General features: G+C 40.5%; 1 protein-coding gene across 11 annotated transcripts in view; it reads right to left on the reverse strand.

Annotated features, from left to right (window-relative positions):
- Nucleotides 1–23,611, reverse strand: part of Abcc4 (ATP binding cassette subfamily C member 4 (PEL blood group)) — a 251,526-nt gene that overhangs the window by 17,006 nt on the left and 210,909 nt on the right. For all 11 annotated transcript variants that reach the window (XM_087193012.1, XM_004870822.4, XM_004870823.3 and 8 more), the window contains 4 exons: nucleotides 21,084–21,239; nucleotides 11,263–11,352; nucleotides 4,092–4,264; nucleotides 3,395–3,500 (listed from right to left, as the gene is read on the reverse strand). In XM_087193012.1, coding sequence (XP_087049138.1) covers nucleotides 3,395–3,500; nucleotides 4,092–4,264; nucleotides 11,263–11,352; nucleotides 21,084–21,239 — 525 coding nt within the window. The remainder of the gene's footprint in view (nucleotides 1–3,394; nucleotides 3,501–4,091; nucleotides 4,265–11,262; nucleotides 11,353–21,083; nucleotides 21,240–23,611) is intronic.

The raw sequence follows: 23,611 nt of genomic DNA on the forward strand, positions 1-23,611 counted from the left end.
GAGAATCCAGAGATCTGGGGTGTACAGGGACTAGAGAGAAAAGCTATGCTATTGGATGAAAAAAAAAAAAAAAGATCTCAAGTGATCAGCTAATCCTGAAAACTACAGAGAAGAGGCTTTCTTCAGTATAGAGCTAGAGTTGAGTATTAGGGGAAAGAGACTTTCTAATGTGTCTGTCTTGCTCCATTGTTTTGTAGCAACTGAGCAAATGAGGAAGATTAAATTAGCTGTCAAAACAACAACACCATGTTTAATAAAGTTAAAATTGAGAGAACGTCTTTATAAAATAGAATTCTAAGCCTAACACATTAATGGCGCCTAATGAACCAAAACTGAGTAAATCCCTTTGGAGAGCCAACACATAAACAAAGCTATTAATTAGGTCACAGTTGTTTCTCAACAAGCCTTTTGTCTGATTTACTTATAGTAAACAAGACCATATCCATCTGTCTTTGTGGAGAAGTATTCACCAGTGCAACAAAATGTAATTATTACACCTTAGGCACTTGCAGTCACACAATTTATGATGACAGTGCTGGGTATTCCCTTCATGAGCATCTGTCACTTCCCTCACCACTCCCTGCGGCTGGCCGAGGCCCTCTGGAGCATCAGGCTTTGCAGCTGATTGACTTGGCTTTGTGTCCTCAACGCTTTCAGAACAACAGAAAGAAAATCACTTGATTTTTGGAAAGGGAATAGGTGTTTCTTAAGCAAATGAGAAAAATAATTGTTTCAAAAATCAAGGGTTTGAGAAAGAACATTACTGGCTGCTACAGTTTGGATCATGCATGTCCTCCAAAGACCCAGGAGTGTCTTAAAGGCTTGGTACTCCGGTGGTGCTCTTGGTGGATGGATGACACTTAAGAGGAGGGGCCCAGAGAGAGGTCTTTAGGTCAGCAGCTGTGACCCTGAAGGAGATGGTGGGAGTCTGGCCCCCTCCTTGCTCTCTTTTGCCCCCTGGCCACAAGGTGAGAAGTTTTGCTATGTCACGCACTCCCACCATCACGGGCTGCCTCAGTACAGGCTCAAAGCAAAAGTGACTGACCAAATGACTACGGACTGAAACCCGCAAAATTGTGAGCCAAAATGAACTTTTTTGTTTATAAGTTGACTATCTCAAGAGTCTTGTTATCACAACAGAAGGCTGACAAACACACTGGTGTTTCTCTGAATTCAAAGCCAGCTAACATCCCGAAGCTCTCCAATATGACAGATTTCCTCCTGGGGCGGAGAGGACACAGGGGCCACTGTCTATATCTGAAGCTAAAGAATGCAGGCCTGCTGGATGCCCTGAGGTCAGCTCCTGCCACTCTGCATGAAATAAGTCAGCAAGAGAAACTAGTCAACTAAACATGTCCACAACTCCTGGTACAACCTATGATATCACTGACAACCTTGTGGACAAGGAATTCTAAACTGAAGATCTTCCAACATTGGAGTTGGGAATGCAAGAGGCAGGTCCATGGAGAAATTCAAGGACATCTCAGCAGTCACATGCTCAAGGCTAACGCTTTTCTCTACATCAACTTCTCCCCAGGTCTTCTCCATTCATCCAGATGCTCAGGCCCTGACCCTAGAAACCAGAACCAACTCCTCCCTATTTCCTCATAACCACGTTTAACCCACCACAGTCCAGTTGCCCTACTTCCAGAAAGAAGTCAGTAGACAAATAATCAGAGACCACTGCTTGGACCCTGGCATATGTGCAGCCTCCAGGTCTGCCAATAGGAGACTCACTGATTATAATCTATAGACTCTCAGCCCCAGATCAACCTTTCTACATTTGACCTTCCACTAGGGCAGTCAGTTCACAGGCTCTTTAGCCAGTGGCCTCCGCCAAGTACTGCCAGTAGAGGGCACTAGACAAAGACTGAAGGTTGTACATAGTCCAAAAAGGTCTTGTTTTCTTGGCTGCTGCTACTCCTATCAGCACCACTCATGTGCTCAATCTCTATCATCTATGAGCAAGCCTGGAGCCAGCCTCATGGACTCTCTTACTAACACAGCCAGTAGCTGGACAGCAGGTCCTCCTTGGAGGGATAAACACCAGTGCTCTAGGGTCCCTCCTCTGAGCTTCTACTATGATCTGTTTCCGCTGCTTGTAAAATTATCACTGTTTCTTCCCCTCAGGCTCCCAACCTTCTGATTCTTATGTACCAAGTTTCCTACATCAAATCCTCTCTGTTGAAACCATTTGTTTTTCTGACTGGGGTGTTTTATTTTAAAATAGTATTTTTTACTGACAAATCATTACTATTGTATTGCACTTATGGAGTACAAAGTGCTGTATGATATGCATACAATGTAGAAGGTTAAGTCAAGCTAATTAACATAACCGTAACCTCACTTATATAATTTTTTTTGTGGTGAGACTTTTGAAATTTACCCTCAGTTATTTTGAAGTGTGCAATATATTAGGATTGATTATAGTTTTCCTGCTGGGCAAAAGATTTCAAAACTTATTCCTCCTGTCTAACTGAAAGTTTGTAGCCTTTGTCCAACATCTCCATATGGCATACCTCCAGCCTCTGATTGTCTTTCCGTGCCTGGTGATTTCATTTAACATAATGTCCTCCAAGAACAGCAACACTGTTGCCAAAGACAGAATTTCCTTCTGTTTTAAGGCTGAATAGTATTCCATTGTGCATATATACCTCATTTTCTTTATGTACTCATCCACTGAGGGAAACTCAGACTGATTCCATATCTTGACTATTGTGAATAATTCTTCAGAGAACACAGAGTTACAGGCAGCCCTATGATATACTGATATCAGTTCCTTTGGAAGACCCCAAAGTAGAATACCTGGATCACATGGTAGTTCTAGTTTTAGCTTTCTGAAGAATGTCCATACTGGTTGTGTTAATTTACATTCCCACCAACGATGCACAAGAGTTGATGAGACCCTTCTTGAAAAGGTTCTGTTTGGATTTTTCACACTTCCCCTCACAGCGTATCAAGGTCCCAAACAGCTTAGAGATTCTTCAGCTTTACCCAATGACCTCCCAAGAGTTCAATCAAGAAGATAATTTTTTTTATCAAAAAGCTGAAAAAACTGTGACACAGAGAAAATGACACCACCCTACCCCTCTATGGTATGAAGCTTAGTGTCTCAAGGTACAGATCCTAGATTTGGGACATTTCATTAGTTGGCCATCTTAAAGAAAAATGGCAATTCAAATAAACTTTTAGTACAAAATCAGGCAGAGAGATGTATTAAATACGTTTATAGCACTGAATGTCTATTTCAGTTCGTGAATTATTGTTGGGGATAAGAGGAAAAATTGACAGCAAATTAATTTATTGGGGGTTTCTATCAACTTTTATAAGAAGGGCTAAATTGTGAAACACAACATAAATGCAAGCCACCAGACTTCCACAGGGGACGCCTCACCATGATCTTGTCACTGTCGATGATGGTGTTCAGTCTGTGTGCGATGGTCAGCACAGTGCAGTGGGCAAACTTCTCTCGGATTTTTTTTTGTATTAACTCATCAGTTCTGGAATCAAACAAGTCAAATTTAATTCAGAAAGATGGAAAAAGTAAACTTAAAACATCAAAGATCAGCCAGGCGTGGCATGCCTATAGTCCCAGCACTTGGGAGGCAGAGGCAGGAGGATCACAGTGAGTTCAAGGCCAGCCTGGGTTATGTACTGAGTTCAAGGCCAGCCTGAACTATGTAGTGAGACCTTGTCTCAAAAAATGGAGCTTCAAAGATCATATGATATTTTAATGTTTTAAAAATCAATATTTCAAGACAAGATCACATTAAAAATTACAGAAAGTCAACTTTAGGAATTTTACTGTTTTTCATAAAACAATGGGAAATATTTCCCCCCTCCCAAATTTCCTCCTTGGAAACTACTGGAAGCGGAATTTAGGAATCTTTCTCAGGATGCCTAAAACACAAGTTGACTATTCCTTTTTTGAAATGCTTGGGACTAGATGATTTTCAGATTCTGGATTTTAGAATATTTGCATATAATACCAGGATACGCAGACCCTGAAGGTAACTCTGTAAATATTTTTAATGATTTAAATTTAAAATTTAAAATTCATATTCAGTGTTACACGGATTTCAGTTCTGTACCTTGGGTCAACATTTGCTGTCGCCTCGTCAATAATCAATATGCGGTTTTTCTTCAGAATTGCCCTGGCAAGGCACACCAACTGTCGCTGTCCGACACTAAAATTGGATCCTGATTCTGCTAATTCAGTGTCCATTTTACCAGGAAGATCTTCAATGGCTTCTTTAAGCTGTACCTGTAGATGTATATAAAGAATGGCATTTTCCAGTGAAGCAGACAGGCCTCTTCAACGAACTTTGAAGTCCTTTCTCCCTGAAGGTTTGTCTTACTCGTGCCACCTCGTGACGGCAAGAGTTAGTTTCAGTTAGTGTTTATTAGAGAGATGGGAGACTCGAAACAGAATCTGATTTAAGTGAACAACCTTAATGGGACCCAAGGTGCTCCTCTGTCACCATCTCTATAAGTGCTGTCTTGCTGGCTCATGAGTTAACAGTGCTGGTGCAAATTTCCTTAAAAAATATACAGTGTGCTAAATAAAATTATTCTTTGGATAAATATACCAAAGTAGAAAATTCCCCTTCTTAATTTTTAGCTAAAAGGTAACTGTAGGAATTCATAGAGACAAAAACCAGAATGGTGGTTGGGTAAAGGCTCGATTAACCATGAATGGGCAAGAGGGAACTTTTGGGGTGAAATATTCCCAAACTAGACTGTTATGATGGTTGTACAATTCTACAAGCTTACTAAAATCACCAAATCACACTCAAAAGGGGAGCATTTTCTGGTATGAACTTTTACCTCACTAAAGTTCATGAACATAAGTCATCTCAGAGCCCCCATCACCGGAAAGCCCGTCCACCATGTGACATCCACCAAGAGCCCCCTCACCCCGGCGCCAGGAATCCCTCAGAAATAAACTCGTTCTCCCAGTGTACAAAACATCTCTATAGACAAGGTAAAAGGATCCTACAGTTGAATCAAGTTTCCCAAAAGACAACTGGCATTGGAGTTAGTACACTAAAGGAAAGACTAAAACACAAAATTAATGTAAGATGTATCTCTCTCTAAATAAATAACAGGTACTTTACCATTCTGGAAGATTTTAATCAACTGGAAAAGTTTAAAAATATTTCAAACATGGGAAATAGTACCTTCTTGTATGCTGGGAAATCTAGATCCTATTTTGGGGTGGTTCTTTCCCAAGTTTAATCCCATATTGCTAAAACTGTCACATCATGTGTACTTACCTCACTCTCATAAATGCACTGCAGTGAAGAAAAATCATGGAAAACAAAACAAAATACAACATCTTGCCTCAGACTATGGAGTATTTATATTAATCTGTTCTTGTAAAATTATAGTTATAAAATGATGTGTGTCTATAGTGGATGGTGGTTCAGCTCAGTAAATATTTTGTTTTGAAGAACTTTTATAGAACAAGAGCCAAACATGGGCTATCTTTGAGAGATACAGAAGAACAAAGAGTCAATATACCTCACATTAAAAGATCAATAGACTGATGAGTCCAAGCAGGTACGTAGAATTACAGCATCAAACAACAAAAAGCCAGGGGTAAAACGGGCAACATTTCCATGTTACCCTACATGCCAAGGCATTTCTATGACAAGTCCTTGAATTGTGCTCATGATGGAAGCCCAACTCTAAGAATTGGGAATTCTGACTTGAGATTAAATATGGTATTGGTACTTGGTGTTAACATGAAAGATAGGAAAATGTACGAAACCTGAAGTTTACCATTTGGATCATGGTCCAAGACCCTGCACAGAAAACCACAGAGGATGTCAGCTTGGTCAAGCCCTCCATTATAAGGGAGAGGACTTCCCAATTACTGCTGCATGGAGATTGACACACAGATCTGCACCTGGGGCCCAGTTGATGGCAGCAGGATTTTTCCCCCGAATGGACTTCAGTAGTACTGGTGAGTGCAGGGTTGTTTTTGTTTTGTTTTGTTTTGTTTGTGGTACTGGGTATTGAACCCAGGGCCTTCACATTAAGCTATACTCCCAGACCTTTTTTGTTTTAATTTTTAATACTGAGACTGGATCTTGCTAAGTTACCCTGGCTGGGCTCGAACTCTAGATCTTCAATGAGTTTTTCTCATGACTGAAAAAATAATCTTACAGTTTTCCCTGACTAAGGTGACAGCGTATCACTTATCTGGGTTTTGACTTTCCTTCAGGTTGTCCATATCTACTTGAAGAGGCATAAGGGTTTCGAGGTGAGAACATGGGACCTGTCTTCCAGAAAACAGTTCTGAGCCTCTCTGTCTTCATTAATGAATCCGAGAGGCTATGAGAATGATAACAATGTGAAGGTCCTCTGAAGTGCTATCCTATGCGCTAGGTACGATGCAGTATTAGGAAAGCACAAGAGAGGTGGAAGAAGATAGAGGAACAGGAAAACATGTGATAATGGTACTGCCGTACTATTAAACTTCTTGAGTGAGATAATTATTGTTAACCACCAAATGGTTCAGCAAAATATAGACTGTACAAGACAGGAGGCAGATGGGATACGATATTAACAGCTGAAGAACTAAGGTGAAGGGTATGTGCTTTCATTAACTGTTTTGTGATTTGAAAAGAAAATTCTTTTCATTTTTTGAGAGAGGGTCTCACTATGTAGTTTAGGCTGGCCTTGAACTCACTACGTAGCTCAGGCTGGCCTGGAGCTCTCAGGGATCCTCCTGTGCACCACCATACCCAGCTTCAAAATTTTAAAACAAAAGTATTGGGCCATTTTGAAGCCAGACAGCCAGACTTCAGTCCTGCCTAGATTTGCCAATAGGGCAACTTCCTGAACTTTCTCTTAGCTTGCTAAGCTATAATGAGACATAATATTATCATAATCAAGATCTCTATCTCTGAATGCTGTTGGAGTATAAAGTAAGTCAGTATGTGTGTTCAGAACAGTTCCTGCTACAAGGGAAGAGATCAATAGATATTGCCTATTACTAACAATGCTGCCAGCCAGCTCACTTCATGTTCTGCTTTATCTTCCTTCATTGCATTTATTAGTACCTAAGTGTATTCCCACATGTATTTGCTTATTTTCTATCTTCTCCACAAGAATTAAGGCTCCAAGACGGGGACCCTGTCTCAGAATCTACAACACCTATGCAACAAGCTATCAATAAATATTTGCTGAACATATGAATGAAGCCACAAGCACATCTCATTTCATGAAATGTTTCTTCCTATAACTTAGAAAATATATCCGTATGGGTACATACCATTTTCTTATACATTTCATTACAGAAGAAATATATTCCTTATAAAGGTTCATTGGCCTCAGAATAGCATAGTAGCTATGCTTTGAAATGTGAAAAGCATTTTTAAAAGCTATAATTTCAAGTGGCACACCTGTAATCCCAGCACTCTGAGAGGCTGAGATGGGAGGGTCTCAAGTCTGAGCCCAGTCTGGGAAATTTAAAAACTAACAGGGGCTAGAGATGTAGCTCAGTACCAAGGTCTTGGGTTCAATCCCTAGCACCACACACACAAGAAATTGTTATGATTTCAGAAAGATGGATCCAATAATAGTACTCTAAAGTATACCTCAGGATAGGTCATGTCCCATTATTTTTGAGCTTGGGAAAACAATAAAGTACAGCAAAACTAAAAATACACTGAACTTGTAAGACATCCCCACACCGTCATCCTAAACATTTTCCAAGTCACCCACGGTGCACCCTGTATCTACCAGGGGACGGTGACCCTCGGAGCAGATTACCAGCAACACAGACTCTGCTTCTGCTTTCTGACTTCATAACAGGGAAGGCAAAAGCAGGCTGGGTGGGATGAACAGACAGCCTCAAATGCAATCCACAGATGAAGATGAGCTCTTACCAGAACAAGATGGCAGTTAAAGGGGTAAAAGGGGAGCTCATTCCCTGAAATCTATGGCCTGGGGGCAATGGAACTGCAAGGTACAGCGGGAGCCAGGGCTGAATGAAGCGTTCCCAATGTGATGCGGACGGTGTTGGCTTCCTGTGTCACGAGACATTCTCGTACTCTAGTAGAGATACTACCAATGGGGACCATCGCCGGAGGATGTCCTGACCTGACGTACCCTACTCCTAACTGTATATCCCAGCGGTAAAGCTGTTTTACAACAGAGGCAATGTGCTGCTGACTCCTTTTCAGAGTTTTATTTACTGTGATCTTGACCATTTTTGATACACGGCTTCCATCTATAGTTATGACTTCTGTTATATTTATAGAGCTGCCATTACTTCTGATATGCTCCAAGTTGCACTAACACTAATAAGATTTCTTCAGTTCATGGCTATTTTTTCAGTATTTGTGGCAACTTCCAGTGTATTGAAAAAGCAACTAAGCCGGGGATTTAACTCAGTGGTTTCGCCGTCAAAAGCGCAAGGACCCAAGATCGAACCCTGGTACCAAAAAAAAAAAGATTCCTATTTAAAAAGTAACTAAAATCAAACAGGCAACATCCATAGAACTCTATGCCTTCTGAAGGCCAAACCTACTTTTCCATCTCTGGATCTACCCTCTCCAAGGGAGGATTTTTTTCTTCTAACTTGACACTGTTAAGGAGGTAAATATAGCAGGGCTTCCAAGGGATCTCAAGCTGACTCTGTAGGTTTGAGTTCCCATTTCTAATTGTCATCACGTAAACCAACTCATTTGACAGCACTTTTGTGTACGTGTGCTGCCGATGGTACCTAGGGTCGCGCACATTTTAAGTACTTGCTCTATCACTGAGCTACTCTCCCAATCAAGATTTTAGTCTATTTTAGTAGGAGTGACCAAAGACTCCACTAAAGACCAGAATGGGCTGGGCCGCTCTGGTTTGCATGTAACAGGAAGAAACCATGGAGACAGCAGACAGAACATAATACAGCAATCTAGAGGAACATGTGTGGTCCTAGATTCAGGGTGCTGAATCCTTTGCTAGTATATCCCCAGATAAACACACACAGCATTAGCCTTACAATTCCAACAAGGTGCAGTTGTGAATCCACCTTCAAAAGACCTGAGCTTCCAAGGACTCCAGGGAAAGGATTCTTGACATCAAATGACTCCAAGTTCCATAAACTTATGGTCATGAAACTATAATTACCACTGCAAAAAAACTCGAAGTGCTTCATATGCTAGGAGAACTCAGCTATTTGTCCTCTATCCAGATGATAAAAGAAGTGCTCTAGAAAAAACTGCAAAATGAAGAAAAAATTCCCTCACTGTTTTAACAATCTCCAAACAAATATGAATAGTTTCTTGATAAAATTTCTTAGGTACAGATTTCCGAATAAGTATATGATTACGAAGAGCTGGAATCACATAAAAAAAAGTATATAATGTCACAAGGAACTCTTAGAGAAAGACGGCAATGGGGTAATTTCTTACTTCTAAGAAATATCTCTGAAGCATTGAGGTCAATCCCAGAAATGATTCGTGGAAACCTCTCTCACAGTTAGAAGGCAGGCCTTTCAGTGCCCTCGTGTCTACTTCTGTTTACAGGGAGCTCCAAAGTATAAACAGAGGAATACCTCAGGATGATCTACTACTTCTCCCATCTCACTTTCAGAATTCTGAGAGGCTATTAATTTTAATTTGGTCACTACAAATGACATACATGTAAATTCCCACCAGATGGCTCTGGATTGGACTGTCTCCTGATTAACATTTCCTCACCGTCTGAGTAACAGTGTGTTCCTAAAGTAATTTTACTACGTGAAAATCTGTGAAGAGAAACATCAAGCTCTGAAGCAAGTGAAAAAAGATTTACTAGTAATTCTTGCTCTTTTAGGTTATGCCTCACTGTCGCTGTTAAGTTTGTCCAGTGAGGTCACAGCGGGGACCACCCTTCCTGTCTCTCCCATCTTTGACAGGCAGCTGCTCTCCCCACGTCTTCCCTTCCAGAACTTCACCAGAGAAAGACTCACAGTCTTGAATGAACCCAGAGGTCAACTGCTTTTCAAGTAGGAGATGATGAAGTATGCGACCCAATTTGGGGCAATGAAATCCCCCAGGTTGCTGGAAAGCTGGGTGGATGTGTGAAGACTCGGCTCAGACATGCCTTCAGAGACAAGAATTATAGGCAGGAAGCTGTCAGGCCTCCAAATCTGCTTGCTACACACAGAACCCATCTTTAAAGATTTCAGAGCTAACCCTGGAAAGGGGCAACAATGACAAATGCACCAACCCAAAGCCACAGTAACAAGGACGAAGGACCCATCACTGAGATGTGTGTTTTTTAAAAGAAATTTCTAGGAAATGAAAAGATCGACCATTTAATACATATTCATTAAATGCTTACTTTCTTTTGCGGGGGGAGTACCAGGGATCAAACTCAGGACCTTGTGCTTTTGAGGCAGGTGGTAGAAAAAAACGCTTACATTTTACAAGTAAAAGAATGAGCTAGGTCCTATGAGGAATTAGAAGTGTAAGCTATGGTTTCTGCCACTAAGTAGCTTAGAATTAATTTGCAGAACTAGAGAACATGCAAAATATTTAGTGTTGAAATGCATATATAAACCAACAGCATCTTAACAGTCAAAGTTCTTGTCCTGAGAGAGCTAGGAAATGCAAACAAGTGGTCCACAGAGAAACACTACACAAATAATAGAAAATCCTGCAGCAATAAAGGTATCTGTCTAAAAACTCAGCAAAGGCTCTGGAGTTCTGTTACCTGAATTCATTCTGTAACATTAAAAGGACATGTTCACATTCTAACTATATAATTTGCCTTTATAAGCACTTTTAAATAAAACTTAAAGGATTCTACGAGTATGAGCTCAGTTATCTTTCAGTGAATAGTAAGAAACTAATGGGCTGGGGATTTAGCTCAGTGGCTCTAAGCCTGCCGTGCAAACACAAGGTCCTGAGTTTGATCTCTGGTACCAAAAAAAAAAAGAAACTATTCATTTCCTGGGTGCTCCCTAAGAATAGAGCAGCAGAATCAATGTTACAGGGTACTTAGCCTCTGGGAGAATTTGAACTCATGCACACAACTTCTAACAGTGCTCCACTAAGGACAAGTAAGATAATGTATCCTGCTGTTAGATTATGAGACATGTGAAATGAAAATATGAGACATTTCATTTCTGGTTTTCATAATCATCAAATATATACATTTAGTACATCCATGTCATCAATGTCCTGTGTGGGAAACAAAGTGAGTTAAACCAATCAGGTCCCTTCGGTTAGCTGCAAATATACGTACATGTGATCACAGTATATAATTTACCTCTTCTAAGGCATTCCACAGTTCCTCATCTGTGTGCTCATTAAAGGGATCCAGGTTTTTCCTCATTGTTCCAGTGAACAAAACTGGTTCCTAAATGTCCAAAAGAATAAATGTCATTACTGTAATCTCTCTCCATCATATTCAGATCCTAACTCTCAGAATAGAATTAAACTACCCCCCAAAATCCCTAAATTCAGTATAGTCAGATGCAAGTTTACAAAACAAGATTTCTATTACTTTCCCATAGTAGAAATTGTGCTCCAAAATCTATTCCACATCACTGAATGCTCACAAAAGAAACTGCTGCAGTATGTCATCTTAATAAGGAAGTAAGAAAAAAAGGAAGGCTTCTTTAAAAAAAGGAAAGAAAATACTTTCTTGGTAATATCTATACAAACATGAAATGCAACTTTACATTAACAGAACTATAGAAATTGTCTATCCTATAGTCACACTGGACAATACCAATAGCGTGCATAACTTGTTTGTGTTTCAAAGAAAAATGGCTAAATATTTTCTTCATTGGTAAAACAGTCTTCCGGGATTGGGAGTCTCCCTACATGCCGCAATGGGGCCTTCTGGCCTTTGTCCAAAGGGGACATAAATTAATGGGGCCAGTGGCACCTCTAGTCACGAAGAGCGCCTCTGATGTTGCACCAACTAATCCCTACATTATCTTGGCTGTGCATCAGGGATGCCTGTCTCACCAAACCTCATTATTAACTACAAGGGTAAAGTAACTTGAAACCCATTGCAAAGCATATCATCTAATAAAATTATCTTAATTTAAATAGCTCTTCCTAATCATGTGCCTCAGGAGGAGCCCATAATTAAGTTGCTCTTGAAATAATCTGGATTTCAAGAGAGAATCCCAAAAGCTTTTGGAGGCCATGAAAATGCTATCTTCTGCAAGGCTTTAGAAACCTAGGCTGCAAGGTCAAGGGCAGCAGAAAACCCAACTGGCTATTTCAGTGAAAGAGCCCGGATGAGGGGACAAAAGAAGCAGTGGCTCCCTCAGGTCCCGGAGAACTGCTCAAGGAACATCAGCCTCCACTCTTGCCTGGCCTTGGGGCTGGGCTCCCGGTGCCCAGGAAGAAGACTGAGGATGACTCCTAGCCATGAAGAAGAATGACACTGTCCAGAAGATTCTCCAGCTTAAGACTGGTACGGGAGAAATGGAAGAAGGCCAATGGCTTCCCATTAAAATATATAGCAAAATCCAAAAATTAAAGACACTAAAATGGGCATTATATTTGCACTAAGTAGTTGGTTAAGTGACCAAATATCCCTCAAAAGCACCAAAAAAACCACTGCTCAGTCATACAATCTTTCAGAATGACTACTGAATTGAACTTCAGAAACAAAACTAACGAGAGCTTTATTTAAATGATAAAGATGTGATACGCATACACACCAATTTCCCAAGATGAATGTAATTATATATTATGAATATATACTAATAAATCTATACCGTCAATTTAAACAGAAATGTTGGGCAATCACTCTTGTTTATTCAGTAGTATCAGAAGAAAAAATTTAGTAAAGAAGAACATTTTTTCCTTTGTTACGGCATGCTGAATATTTATTTCATTAAACTTGTATTTCATAAACTTATATTTCATCAAAATTTGTTGAATGAGAATGATTTAATAAAACATTGAGTGAAGTTATATTTTTCTTTAAAACCAGCAAGCAATTTGTTCACAATGTCTGTTTTACTATGCCAACATGTTTTATGTGCGGTGTTCATTTTGGTTTCTACTCATTCTACTTTCATGAATTTGCCAAACAAGAAACCATTATATTATCTTCAAAAGGTAATAAAAGTGCTCATAGTAGACACATACTGCAGGACTAGATAAGGGTCAAATTAATTATCATTTCTGATAGATATTATTATTTAAAGTACCTACCTTTATGCAATGAAGTTAATAAACTAATATTATAAATAAGTGTTGTAAAAATGTTTGCAGGCAGAATATTTCAGTGTGGGGATTTATGGGAGGACATACAACCTTCTTGTAAATATATACACAAAATTTATTACGCTAAATGTATTTTTTTTCTGAAGGTACATATTTAAACCTTGTTTAATAAGAGTTGTATTTTTACCTCTACAGTTGGCTGGCATGGTACAGTTAGGGAAACAAATACTCTTGTTTAGTGCAATAATTTAAATGGAAAACTAGTATCAAACCTGTTTTTCTTTTTTCTTTTTTCCATTAACTTTATTGGTACATTTTAGGTATACAGTACAGTTACATTCATCATTGGGATCTTGTATCTTTACATGATGTATCTTGGTTCTTATTTTTTCCCCATTCCCCTGCCCTCCCTTCACCCCCTCCACCCTTCCATATTTACAAAGACTTTGTTTCCATTTCTTCCTTTTCTCCTATTTTTTCTTTTCCCTTCTTTCCTTTCCCCTACCCCTCCCACTTCCCCTACTCCTTTAGACCTTTTCTTCCTATTTCACAGTATCAATTATACATTTTGATCCATATTTACAGCTTTAGTTTTTCACACAAGAGAAACTATTTGGTATTTACACGTGTGTCCTATTTATTTCACTTAAGAGTATGACCTCAAATCCACTTAGCTATAAATGACTCTAGTTTCTCATTCTTTATGGCTGAGTAGTACTCCATTTTATAAAAAAACCACATCTTCTTTATCCAGTTTCCAGTTGATGGACACTTGGGCGGTTTCCAAGCTTTATCTATTACAAACTGTGCTGCTATAAACATGGGTGCACATATATCACTGTGGTATGATTCTTTTAATTCTTTTGGGAAGACACTCAGCAGGGGAATAGCTGGGTCAAATGGGACCTCTAGCCCTAGTTCTTTGAGGTATCTCCATACTGATTTCCACAGTGGTTGCACCAGTCTGCACTACCACCAACAATGGAGAAGGGTTCCTTTCTCCCCACATCCCCGCCAGCATTTGTTATTGGTTGATTTGTTGACAGCAGCCATTCTTTCTGGGGTGAGGTGGAATCTCAGTGTTGTTTTCATCTGCATCTCTCAAATGACCAGTGATGTTGAACATTTTGTCATATATTTATTTGCTGCTTTTACTTCTTTGTCTGAGAAATGTCTGTTCATTTCAGATGCCCATTTTTGAATTGGGTCTTTGAATTTGGGGGATTTGATTTTTTTCAGTTCTTTATATATTCTAGATAGTAGTCCTTTGTCTGAGGAACAGCTGCTAAAAATTTTTTCCCACATTGTAGGCTGTCTCTTAGTTCTGTTAGTGGTTTCTCTTGCAGTGCAGCTTTTTAATAAGATGAGATCCCACTTGTTGATTCGTTGTGCTAGTTCCCATGCTACTGAGGATTTGTTTCAAACCTGTTTTTCATCATGGTTTAAAGTTTAAGCATTTTTTTAATCCTTTGGGCTATATTTAGTAATTAATTGTTTCCTCTATTATTAATATCATAAGTTCATATTAGACAGGTGGCCCAACAGTGGCCACTGTGAATCAAAACATTTAGGACAGTAAATTGATAATCCCTCAGGACAGCAGCAAGACTAAAAACCACAGACTTACTAGGCCTTTTGTCCATACTGACTGGAAGACAGGCCTCCATTATCTTGAGAAGAAACCTTACCCACTGACCTTCAGTCACTTAAGACGACTGACTGGGACAGGACAAATCTGTTACCAACTAGCAAGACAAAGCACAACACTTTACCCTAATCTTTTTGGTCCCAAACCAGGAACTTTCTTCCACTAAAATATACTTCAACAGTTGCTATTGCTGCTACTTCCCATATCTGTTTATTTTCAAGTCCCAAGAACCTTTTTTAAGGGTGACACATCTCCTGCTCTCCAGAATGAGGGAGTCACCTGAAGTCACTTTAAATCTTGGTTCCCTTTTTTTTTTTTCAATCCTGTAGCCTCTGAATGAACTGATCATCATCCATTTTCAGAAGAAAAGAACATTGTTCGCCAACAAAGGAAAAAGAATTTAAGTCGTGTAAAGTCTTCTTTAAATACAAAAAGGTCACCAGCTCCAGGGAGCAGTTCCATGGGCTGTAATGAAGACCTCAGTGTGTAGAAACAAAGGCGGACTGCATTAGGCCCGGATCCAGTTGAATTTCTTTACTAGTAACAGCATACCTACCTTTTTTTCTCTTTGAGTTTTGTTCTCAGAAAAGAAAAGAAGAGAAAAAGAAAAAAGAAAAGAAAACCAGGTTATCAAAAAGAAGTCTTAAAGAGACACAGCTCTGGTTAACCTTTTCAACTTACTGAACAAAACTCGGGATAGAAATACCAAAACAGCAGAATGGACTGCTTAAAAACTACCTGGCTTTTGTTCTAATATAAATTTTTTAAAAAATTTATTCAACATAAAAAAGGAATGTTTAATCATGATAAGGTTTTTAGCTGTTGATGTGCACGAACCCTCGGGGTGCCATCATAAATGTTGAATTTGCACGGAATTAGTCTTCAACTAAAAACATTTTCCTTGTGGCAAAAGGAGAGGGGCACTAGATGTAAAGAATCCATCCAAAAGAGTTTTGAAATCCATTTTTCCAGATGCGCTGTGATAAGAAAGCTATACCTTGAAGACAGTCTCAGTCTGGGGTTCTTTTCAAGGAGCGCATTTAACCACTCCAGGTCAGGAGCATGAAAACGTGTCTCAGGTCCCCAGTCTGTTGAAGGAGGTGACTTAGGAAGTGTGCCTTCACGTTTATTTATTGCTGAAATTTTCAACACCCATGGAGGAATCCCTTCTTAAGGACACAGGGTTTGTTTCAAAAGTGACTCCCATGCTCCTCCAAAGGCCCTTAATCCCTAACTCTACACTGACCATGGAATGGAAGGTTCAAGAGGGGCAAGGACCCTGACCCTGAACCATCAGAAGAGAGGGGACAGGGAAGCTCCCCTCTCCAGGCAGGGAGGACAAGATTTGGGCTTGATTCACCTATACCTGCAACTGAGAGAAACAGCATTCAGCTTCCCTTCTGCTGTACTGCTCCATGCTGGGCGCCCTGCATCAGGGTATTGTGATGCAAGCAACTCTGTCCTAAATTCATTTGGAGGAAAGAGAGATGAATGATTTCTGAGTTACAGATTAGGAACCTTCAAGCCACCTTGATGTCAGGCTTTCTCTGCCTCTGGGTCCACCAAAACTTGGTCAAAGAAAGGGCTCTGAGCTCCAGAAAGGCATACATCTGACCCTTAGCCTTCGACACAGAAGTGAACCTGTTTCTAAAACAACTTTCCTTTAGTGCTGAGTGTCACAAGTTTTGTTAGGCAAAAGAACACTCCCCCAAAATTTAGTCTTTCAAAACTACTGTACTGAACTGTGCCAAGGCAGGACAAAAATCATAGGAGAAGGTATCTCTTTACTTTGCTCTTATTTATTCTCTTTGCTTATGACTTTTGGGGATCCTTTATAAGTGAGGTGGATTAAAAAAATGTATACAAATCTGATGAGATATGATTCAGCTGTCAACAAATATTTACTGAGAAAAAATTTTGAGAGTCTGATAGTCCTGAGTTTTGGCTCTATTCCTTTTTTTTTTTTTTTTTGGTACCAGGGATCGTACTCGGGACCTTGCGCTTGCAAGACAGGTGTCGGAACTACTGAGTTAAATCCCTGGCCCTCTATTCCTTATTAGCTGTTGGTGTCAAGGTAAGTTGTAAATCTGTACAGGCCTCAGTTTCCTACCTGGGACATGGGGCTCAACCCACCCACCTTGCAGAGCTCTATGCAAAGAGCAGTATAACCAAATTCATTTCTTGGTGCTGAGCTGGCCACATGGGGCAGGACAGAGGGCAGTGTTGCAGACTGCAGGTGCAACCAATGGATCATGAAATCAATTTTGTGGCTCATGATCATCATTTTGTCTTTTATATGAATGAGAATAGAATGGATATAATAGAAAATAACAGAGTGCAGAGTGGCAAGCAACAATGGTTTAGGCAATTTTTGTTTCTGGGCTTGTGTGTGTGCAAGGGCGTGCACATGGCCCACAGGGCATCAGGAAGCAAAACAGAACTCTTCCTCCAGATCCCACGGGCCACAATGAGTTACAGGAGCATGTGCAGGAGGATCGGGAACTCCCTTGTTGACAACCTCCCTGAATTAGCCTTGAAGCCTTGCTCTCCTGCTTCAGTTTCAGTTTTCAGCTCTGTCAAATGAAGGTGACAAAAGAACAGACTACACCATTAAGTGAGAGGTGTCAGGGAAGGAAGCTAAAACAGGGAGGCTTTCCCTAAGGTGATGGATTATGACCCCTTGGGTAGCTTGTCAGGGCTGCAAGAGACCCCAGAGCAATGAGAGGGAGAGGAGCAGCCCTGTCTCCCAGGAGACAGCAAACAGCAAGGAATGGGGACAGGCTGGGGACAATGGCTGTGGGCTTCATGAGGGACTGCAAAATATTAAAAGTATACTAAGAGGGAGTCAGGAAGTGCTATGAGCCAGGGTGGGGGGAAGCCAGGAGGAAGGCAATGTGCTGGTCTCGTCTTTTGTTCCTTGTGGGGAAAATATTCCATTTCTCTATCAGGCTTCATCCTAGAACTTCTATTAAGTGTGTGTTCTGTCTGGGTTTGCTGCCTCACTATTTATACTTATATAAATAATTTGGTTTAAAGGAAACCACCAAGAATTACAAAAAACATAAACAGGGAGATCAATGAGCCAAGACCCATTTCTACTTCAGTAGCAATCATACCTAAAAGGGCAGTACCCTAACCCTTAATAAAGTTACTATTTTTCAAACTTTTCTGAGAGGCAGGGACAGGGTTCTCATGGAGCTAATTCTTCATGACAAATCTGTGAGGCAGGAATTACTAGTTCAGTTTAAGGACGAAGACACTGAAGCTAGAGGGCTAGGTGGCATCCCCAAGGTCACCCGAGTATGGAAAGCAGTGAGGGACAAAATACGTGGGTCATGTTCATGCTCAGTACATGCCATCAAAAATCCACTCCAGGCTGCCTCCTGAATGGCTTCCTGGGACCCTTTATTCATTGCAAGTCTCCAAAGTATTGTATGTTTCTTGTATCAACCGACACTGCACCCTGGAGACAAAGGTATATAAAGGCAAAATACAAAGGTTCCGTGTTTACAATGCTTGGTGATCGTGATCTACATGGATACAAAGCTCAGCACTGTTTTGTAAGTATGTTCTCTGGAGTGGATACACAGAGCATTTGCACAAAAGGAGGGTGGGAACTTATGGAATGGAACCAAAACCTGGTGATGTCAAGGTGTACTTAGTCTTCGCTCAGATGTGCTTCCAAAACATTCCTGGCAGAGCCAAGAATCATCTAAAGCTACTTCTTTATTTAGAGCTCTTTTATGTACACAGGCATACAATCATTTCTTATTAAGAAGCATTAAAAGTAGCACAGGGCACGTTTCTAGATCCTTTCATTCAAAGATATGAAAGTACTTTACAGACAGGCTCATTGTCTCTGTTAAATAAACCTCCTTTGGCCCATTTCTGAGATGAGTACAACCAGAAGATATAACTTGGGAATTTAAGTTCTCATCTTCTACTGGAACCACTAAGTTATGCTTCTAAAAGCCAGAGAGAATTTCATGTGCCCCCAAAAAACTTATTTTTCCTGAAAGGGTTATCTTGTTTTGAATTGTGAGAAAATACATATTACATGAAATCTACCACCTTAACCATTTTTAAGTATACAGTTCAGTGTATTAAATACATTCACCTAGGGCCAGGGATTTAGCTCAGTGGTTTCACTGCCTGCTGCGCAAGCACAAGGACCCAAGTTCAATCCCCGGTACCAAAAAAAAAAAAATACATTCACCTTTTTTTTTTCTGTACCGGGGATCGAACTCAGGACTTTGCGCTTGCAAGCCAGGCAGCAGAACCATTGAGCTAAATCCCCAGCCCCATTCACATTGTTTTTGTGTTCTTCACCACTATTTACAGGAATTTTTTTTTCATCTTATAATACTTCAGGATATGAAACTGTACTCATTAAACAAAATAGCATCCCTGCCTTCTCTCAGCTCCTGGCAAATACCATTCTGTCTTCATGACTCTAAATACTTCACTTAATGGGACCATTCAATAATTTGTTATTTTGTGACTGGCTTCTTTCTTTTAGCATAATGTCTGCAAAGTTTATCCATGTTGTAGCATGTTTCAGAATTTCCTTCCTTTTTAATGCTGAATAATTTTCCATTGTACGATGAAACCACATTTTGCTTATCCATTTATCTGTTGATGGACACTTGGGTGGCTTCCACCTTTTGGCTATTGTGAATAATGCTACGATGAACATGGATGTACTATCTCCTCAAAACTCTGCTTTGATTCTCTGGGCATATACTCAGAAGTGGAACGCTGGATCATGCAGTCACTCTCAGCTCTGTGAGGAGTTGCCGTACCATTCTGCTCCGTGGCTGTACTATTTTATACCCCCACCAGCACAGCGCAAACATTCCAATTTCTCCATTTCCTCACCCACCACGTTATTTTTTAAATTTTTTGATAGTAGCCATTGTGAGGTGGTATCTCATTGTGGTTCTGGGTATCCTGATTTCACAATTACTCAAAGTAATTCCAGTATTTGGGAGGTCAATGGCAGGTGGCAATAGCTGTACTCAGTCATAAGATAAATGCTCATGTTCTCCCTCCCTGGATGGCCAGGTTCTCAGTGCTACCTAATAAACAGTATTTGAAGGCTCCTTCTACCCACATACCCAGAGAGCAGATCTGCCTAGCTCTTTTCCTTTTGTTTCCTGTCTGTATTTCTCATCTCAGGAATAAATGTGCACCTGTGTGTGTTCCTTAGCTCCCCTCGATGGCCAGATGATTTCAGAGTGTAAAACACTCCAGGAACCCCACCTAGCAAGTCTGGAGTTGAGTACGTGCGAGTGTCAGGACTGAGGACAGAATGAAGATTTGAAGCCCCAGAGTTGTAAGGCCCCAGACCTGTGGGGACAGGCCCTGTGCTGTCCCTGGAGGACAGTAATTACTCAATAAATACTTTCTGGATTGACAGTGAATAGATGAACTGAAAGCAATGACAGGAGCCTCTATTGTCCATGTAATCCAATCTCTAGAACACTCCCTGAAAGTCTTTTATTACGAAGTAGAAGGAAAAAAAATCAGAGCCCAAAAGGAGACAGCAGTGAAAGTCTCCACCATTATGGCAACAAGGTATGAGGTCCGCATGAAGCACTGCACACACTGACAGTTCTCAAGAGGTACTACCACTGGCTGATGGATAAGGAAGAGAAAACAGAAGTGCAGAAAGCTGGAATTCCTTTTCCTGGTCTTCTTGCCATCCTGTGTTGACTGCTTCTCTGGCTAACATCACGTACTGATGCCTACACTTTAAGAAGGTCTGTGAAGCATCCATAAGCTCTGTAAATCTCACAGCCCCATGGTTTCACAGAAGGCCCTCCATGGAGATAATCACCCTGAAAGGGTAGCTTTACTTCATACAGCAAAATTCCCTCATTAAGAGACTTAAAACTCCACGTTTCCCTACAGAAACCTCTCAAGTGTTAAATGACCCATTTATCATTCCGTCCTCAGAGTTGTGCGGTTATCAGTGGATAAAACTGTGGCACCTAGGGGAGTGGAGTCCAGAAATCTATCTGGGTAAGTAGTTATTACTGAATCAGTCCTCTCCATCTCCTCCACCCACATGTGAATAAACTGTAGTATCTGATGAAAATACTTGCTGGAAATACCTATTAAAGTACGCTCTATTGGGGGAAAGGATCAATCCTTCCATCCAATTAAAAAAGACCAATAAAATTCAAAGCGATTCAACTTAAGTGCCCATATAAAAGGAACATGTATGAACGCTCTGACTTGCATACCTGAGGTATGATTGACATTTTCTTCCTTAAATCATGAAGTCCAATTTCAGTTGTCAAGATCTTATCAATCCAAATTTTACCTTCAGGTTCTGACAATCTAAAAAGGGCTGAGATGAGGGAACTTTTTCCAGCTCCTGTTCTTCCCACAATTCCAACCTATGGAGAGATCCAAGAGGAGGGATTAAAAGTGAATAACAGGCAACAAACGTAGGCGAACAATTTTTGGCTTTTATGGTGAATTGTGGATGTTTTATTCAGTGTCTTCCCAAGGTTTCTCGACTGCAGCACTGGTGAGCTTGGGGCCTGGTATTTCCTCACGGTGGTGGTTGTTCTGTGCCCTGCGGGATAATCGCCAATAGCCCTGGCCTCAACCTACCAGATGTCAGGAGCAGCCCCACCCTGTGACAACCCAAACTGTCAGTCATTGACAAGTGTCCCTGGGGAGCAGAACTGCAAAGACCCACTGGTCTACGGAAGGGTTAAAATTGGCTGCCAGTCTCCTACCAGGGAAAAGCCAGCAGCTTCCTAAGTGGTTTCATGAAGACAGCTTTTAAGTGAGCTTTCCTTCCAATATCTAAGTATTCTGAGCCTGGAGAATTTCTTGGATAATTTCACAGAGATGTTAACAACTCAAGTGAGAAGTGTTACATATAAACAAGTACTGATTTTTCCAGAGTTCTACCATTTAAGATAAATTATTCATGGTAGAGAAACTAAATCTTGTTATGTTCTTCTACCTCAAAAGGAAATACCCTAAAATTTCAAAATACAGGGCTCCCATATCTTAAAAGACAGTAACCAGCAGCCAAAACATGCATAACGAGATCAACAACAACAACACAAATAACATTTGCTATTTATATGGGGGAGTCTTTCATCTGAGCAGTTCAAAAGGCATTTTACAAACCAATTAATACTTGCAGTTGCCCTTGGGAAAGACTCACGTCAAATATCATTCCTCTTACTAAAGCCAAAGCCAAAGAGAAATGAAGTGCACTGACAATAAGATCAAAGAATCGTTAAGATTGTAGCAGGTAACATGCTGGTCAGGAAGGAAGCTGTATGGTAAAAGTTGGCTTCTGAGAAGTGTGCGTTTAACTCTGTATTCAGAAAGCTGGGCTTTTTACCGAGGAACTTCCTGAACTGAAAATCCCCTGGTGAGAGAAAGCTTCCCAGATGACAGCATCCTTATTTAAAAATCTGGAATCGGGGAAGGGCAGAAGACACGTCTTCAACCATTTGTCAGTTAATTCAGTAAAATTTAAAATCTCATTGCTTCAAATAGTGAGGAACTGAACTTTGCTGCTCTCTGATTATGTGCTGGGAATTTTTACATGTTATCTCACTGGAATCCCTTCAAATAAAAATCCATAAAATCAACAATGGCGTTTCAAAAATTATCATTATAGAGGTTAAATGTAAGGAGTGGCTTTACCTAATTTAAAAAATCTTTATAGACATAATCCACTTCATAGGAGTTCTAATTTGCATTTTATAGGTGGGCTGCTTTCTGCTCATGGGTATGTATGTCCTGGAGCATTTGCACATGGCTCAGGTTTGTTTCTGCCTTCTCTTATGCAAACTGCTGAGCTTCAAAACACAGGCAGATGCCATGTTCATGAGATGTTTGGGCTCTCAGAGCTCACAGGCTATTGGCTCCATGGTAAACTGATACCTGCTCAAACCCAAACCTTTGCAGACTTTAGTAAATGGCCAGATGAGCCCCTTCAAAGCAGGGGACACCAAGAGCTGCATCTAACCACAGGACTTTGAGGTACAAGTTCAAGTGAGGATAATTAAAAGGCAACTCAAAGAAAACCTAGGTTTCTCTCTGTTCTTCAAAGTCATATATCCTCAAAAAGGGCTTAGTAGGCTCCCGAACCTTCAAACCAGGTTTATTAGTGGAGATCATCTTTTGCATAGGCTTGGTCTTCCCTTGGAGGATACTGGAAGGAAGATGGTGCTTGTTCAAATGCCCAATTTTCACCAAAACATCACAAATACTATGGACTGAATGTGTCCTCTCCAAATGGATACGTTTAAGCCCTGATCCCCAGTGTAAATGCACCAGGGGACAGGGCCTTTAAGGAAATAATTAAAGTAGATGAAGTCATAGGGTGGCTCCCTAATCCCACAGGTCTGGTGTCCTCAGAAGAGGCGTCACTAGAGATGCGGCTCACCCTACATGCACGCAGAAGGGCCACATGAGGATGGAGAGAGGACATGACTATCTGCAAGCCTTGCTAGGCCACACGGGAAGCCAATCCTGATGGTAACTTGACTTTGAACGGCCAGCCTCGAGAACTGTCAGAGAACAAATTTCTGGGGGTTTTGTGGTTGTTGTTGTTAAAAAAAAAAAAAAAAAAAAAAAAGACAAAAACAAAAACCTATGGTTTGAATGATTATCATAGGTCACCAAAGGGTTTTACCAGATGTCAGGGGAAGATACCACTAATACCAGCTCGTGCCACCAGAGGAACACGATGGAATACCACAGTCTTACTTTAACCACTGTGTAACTGCCCCTG

Source organism: Heterocephalus glaber, unplaced genomic scaffold (assembly GCF_053883595.1).
Source record: "Heterocephalus glaber isolate CG9 unplaced genomic scaffold, H.glaber_assembly_v1.0 deba00001577, whole genome shotgun sequence".
NCBI classification, from domain to species: Eukaryota; Metazoa; Chordata; class Mammalia; order Rodentia; family Bathyergidae; genus Heterocephalus; species Heterocephalus glaber.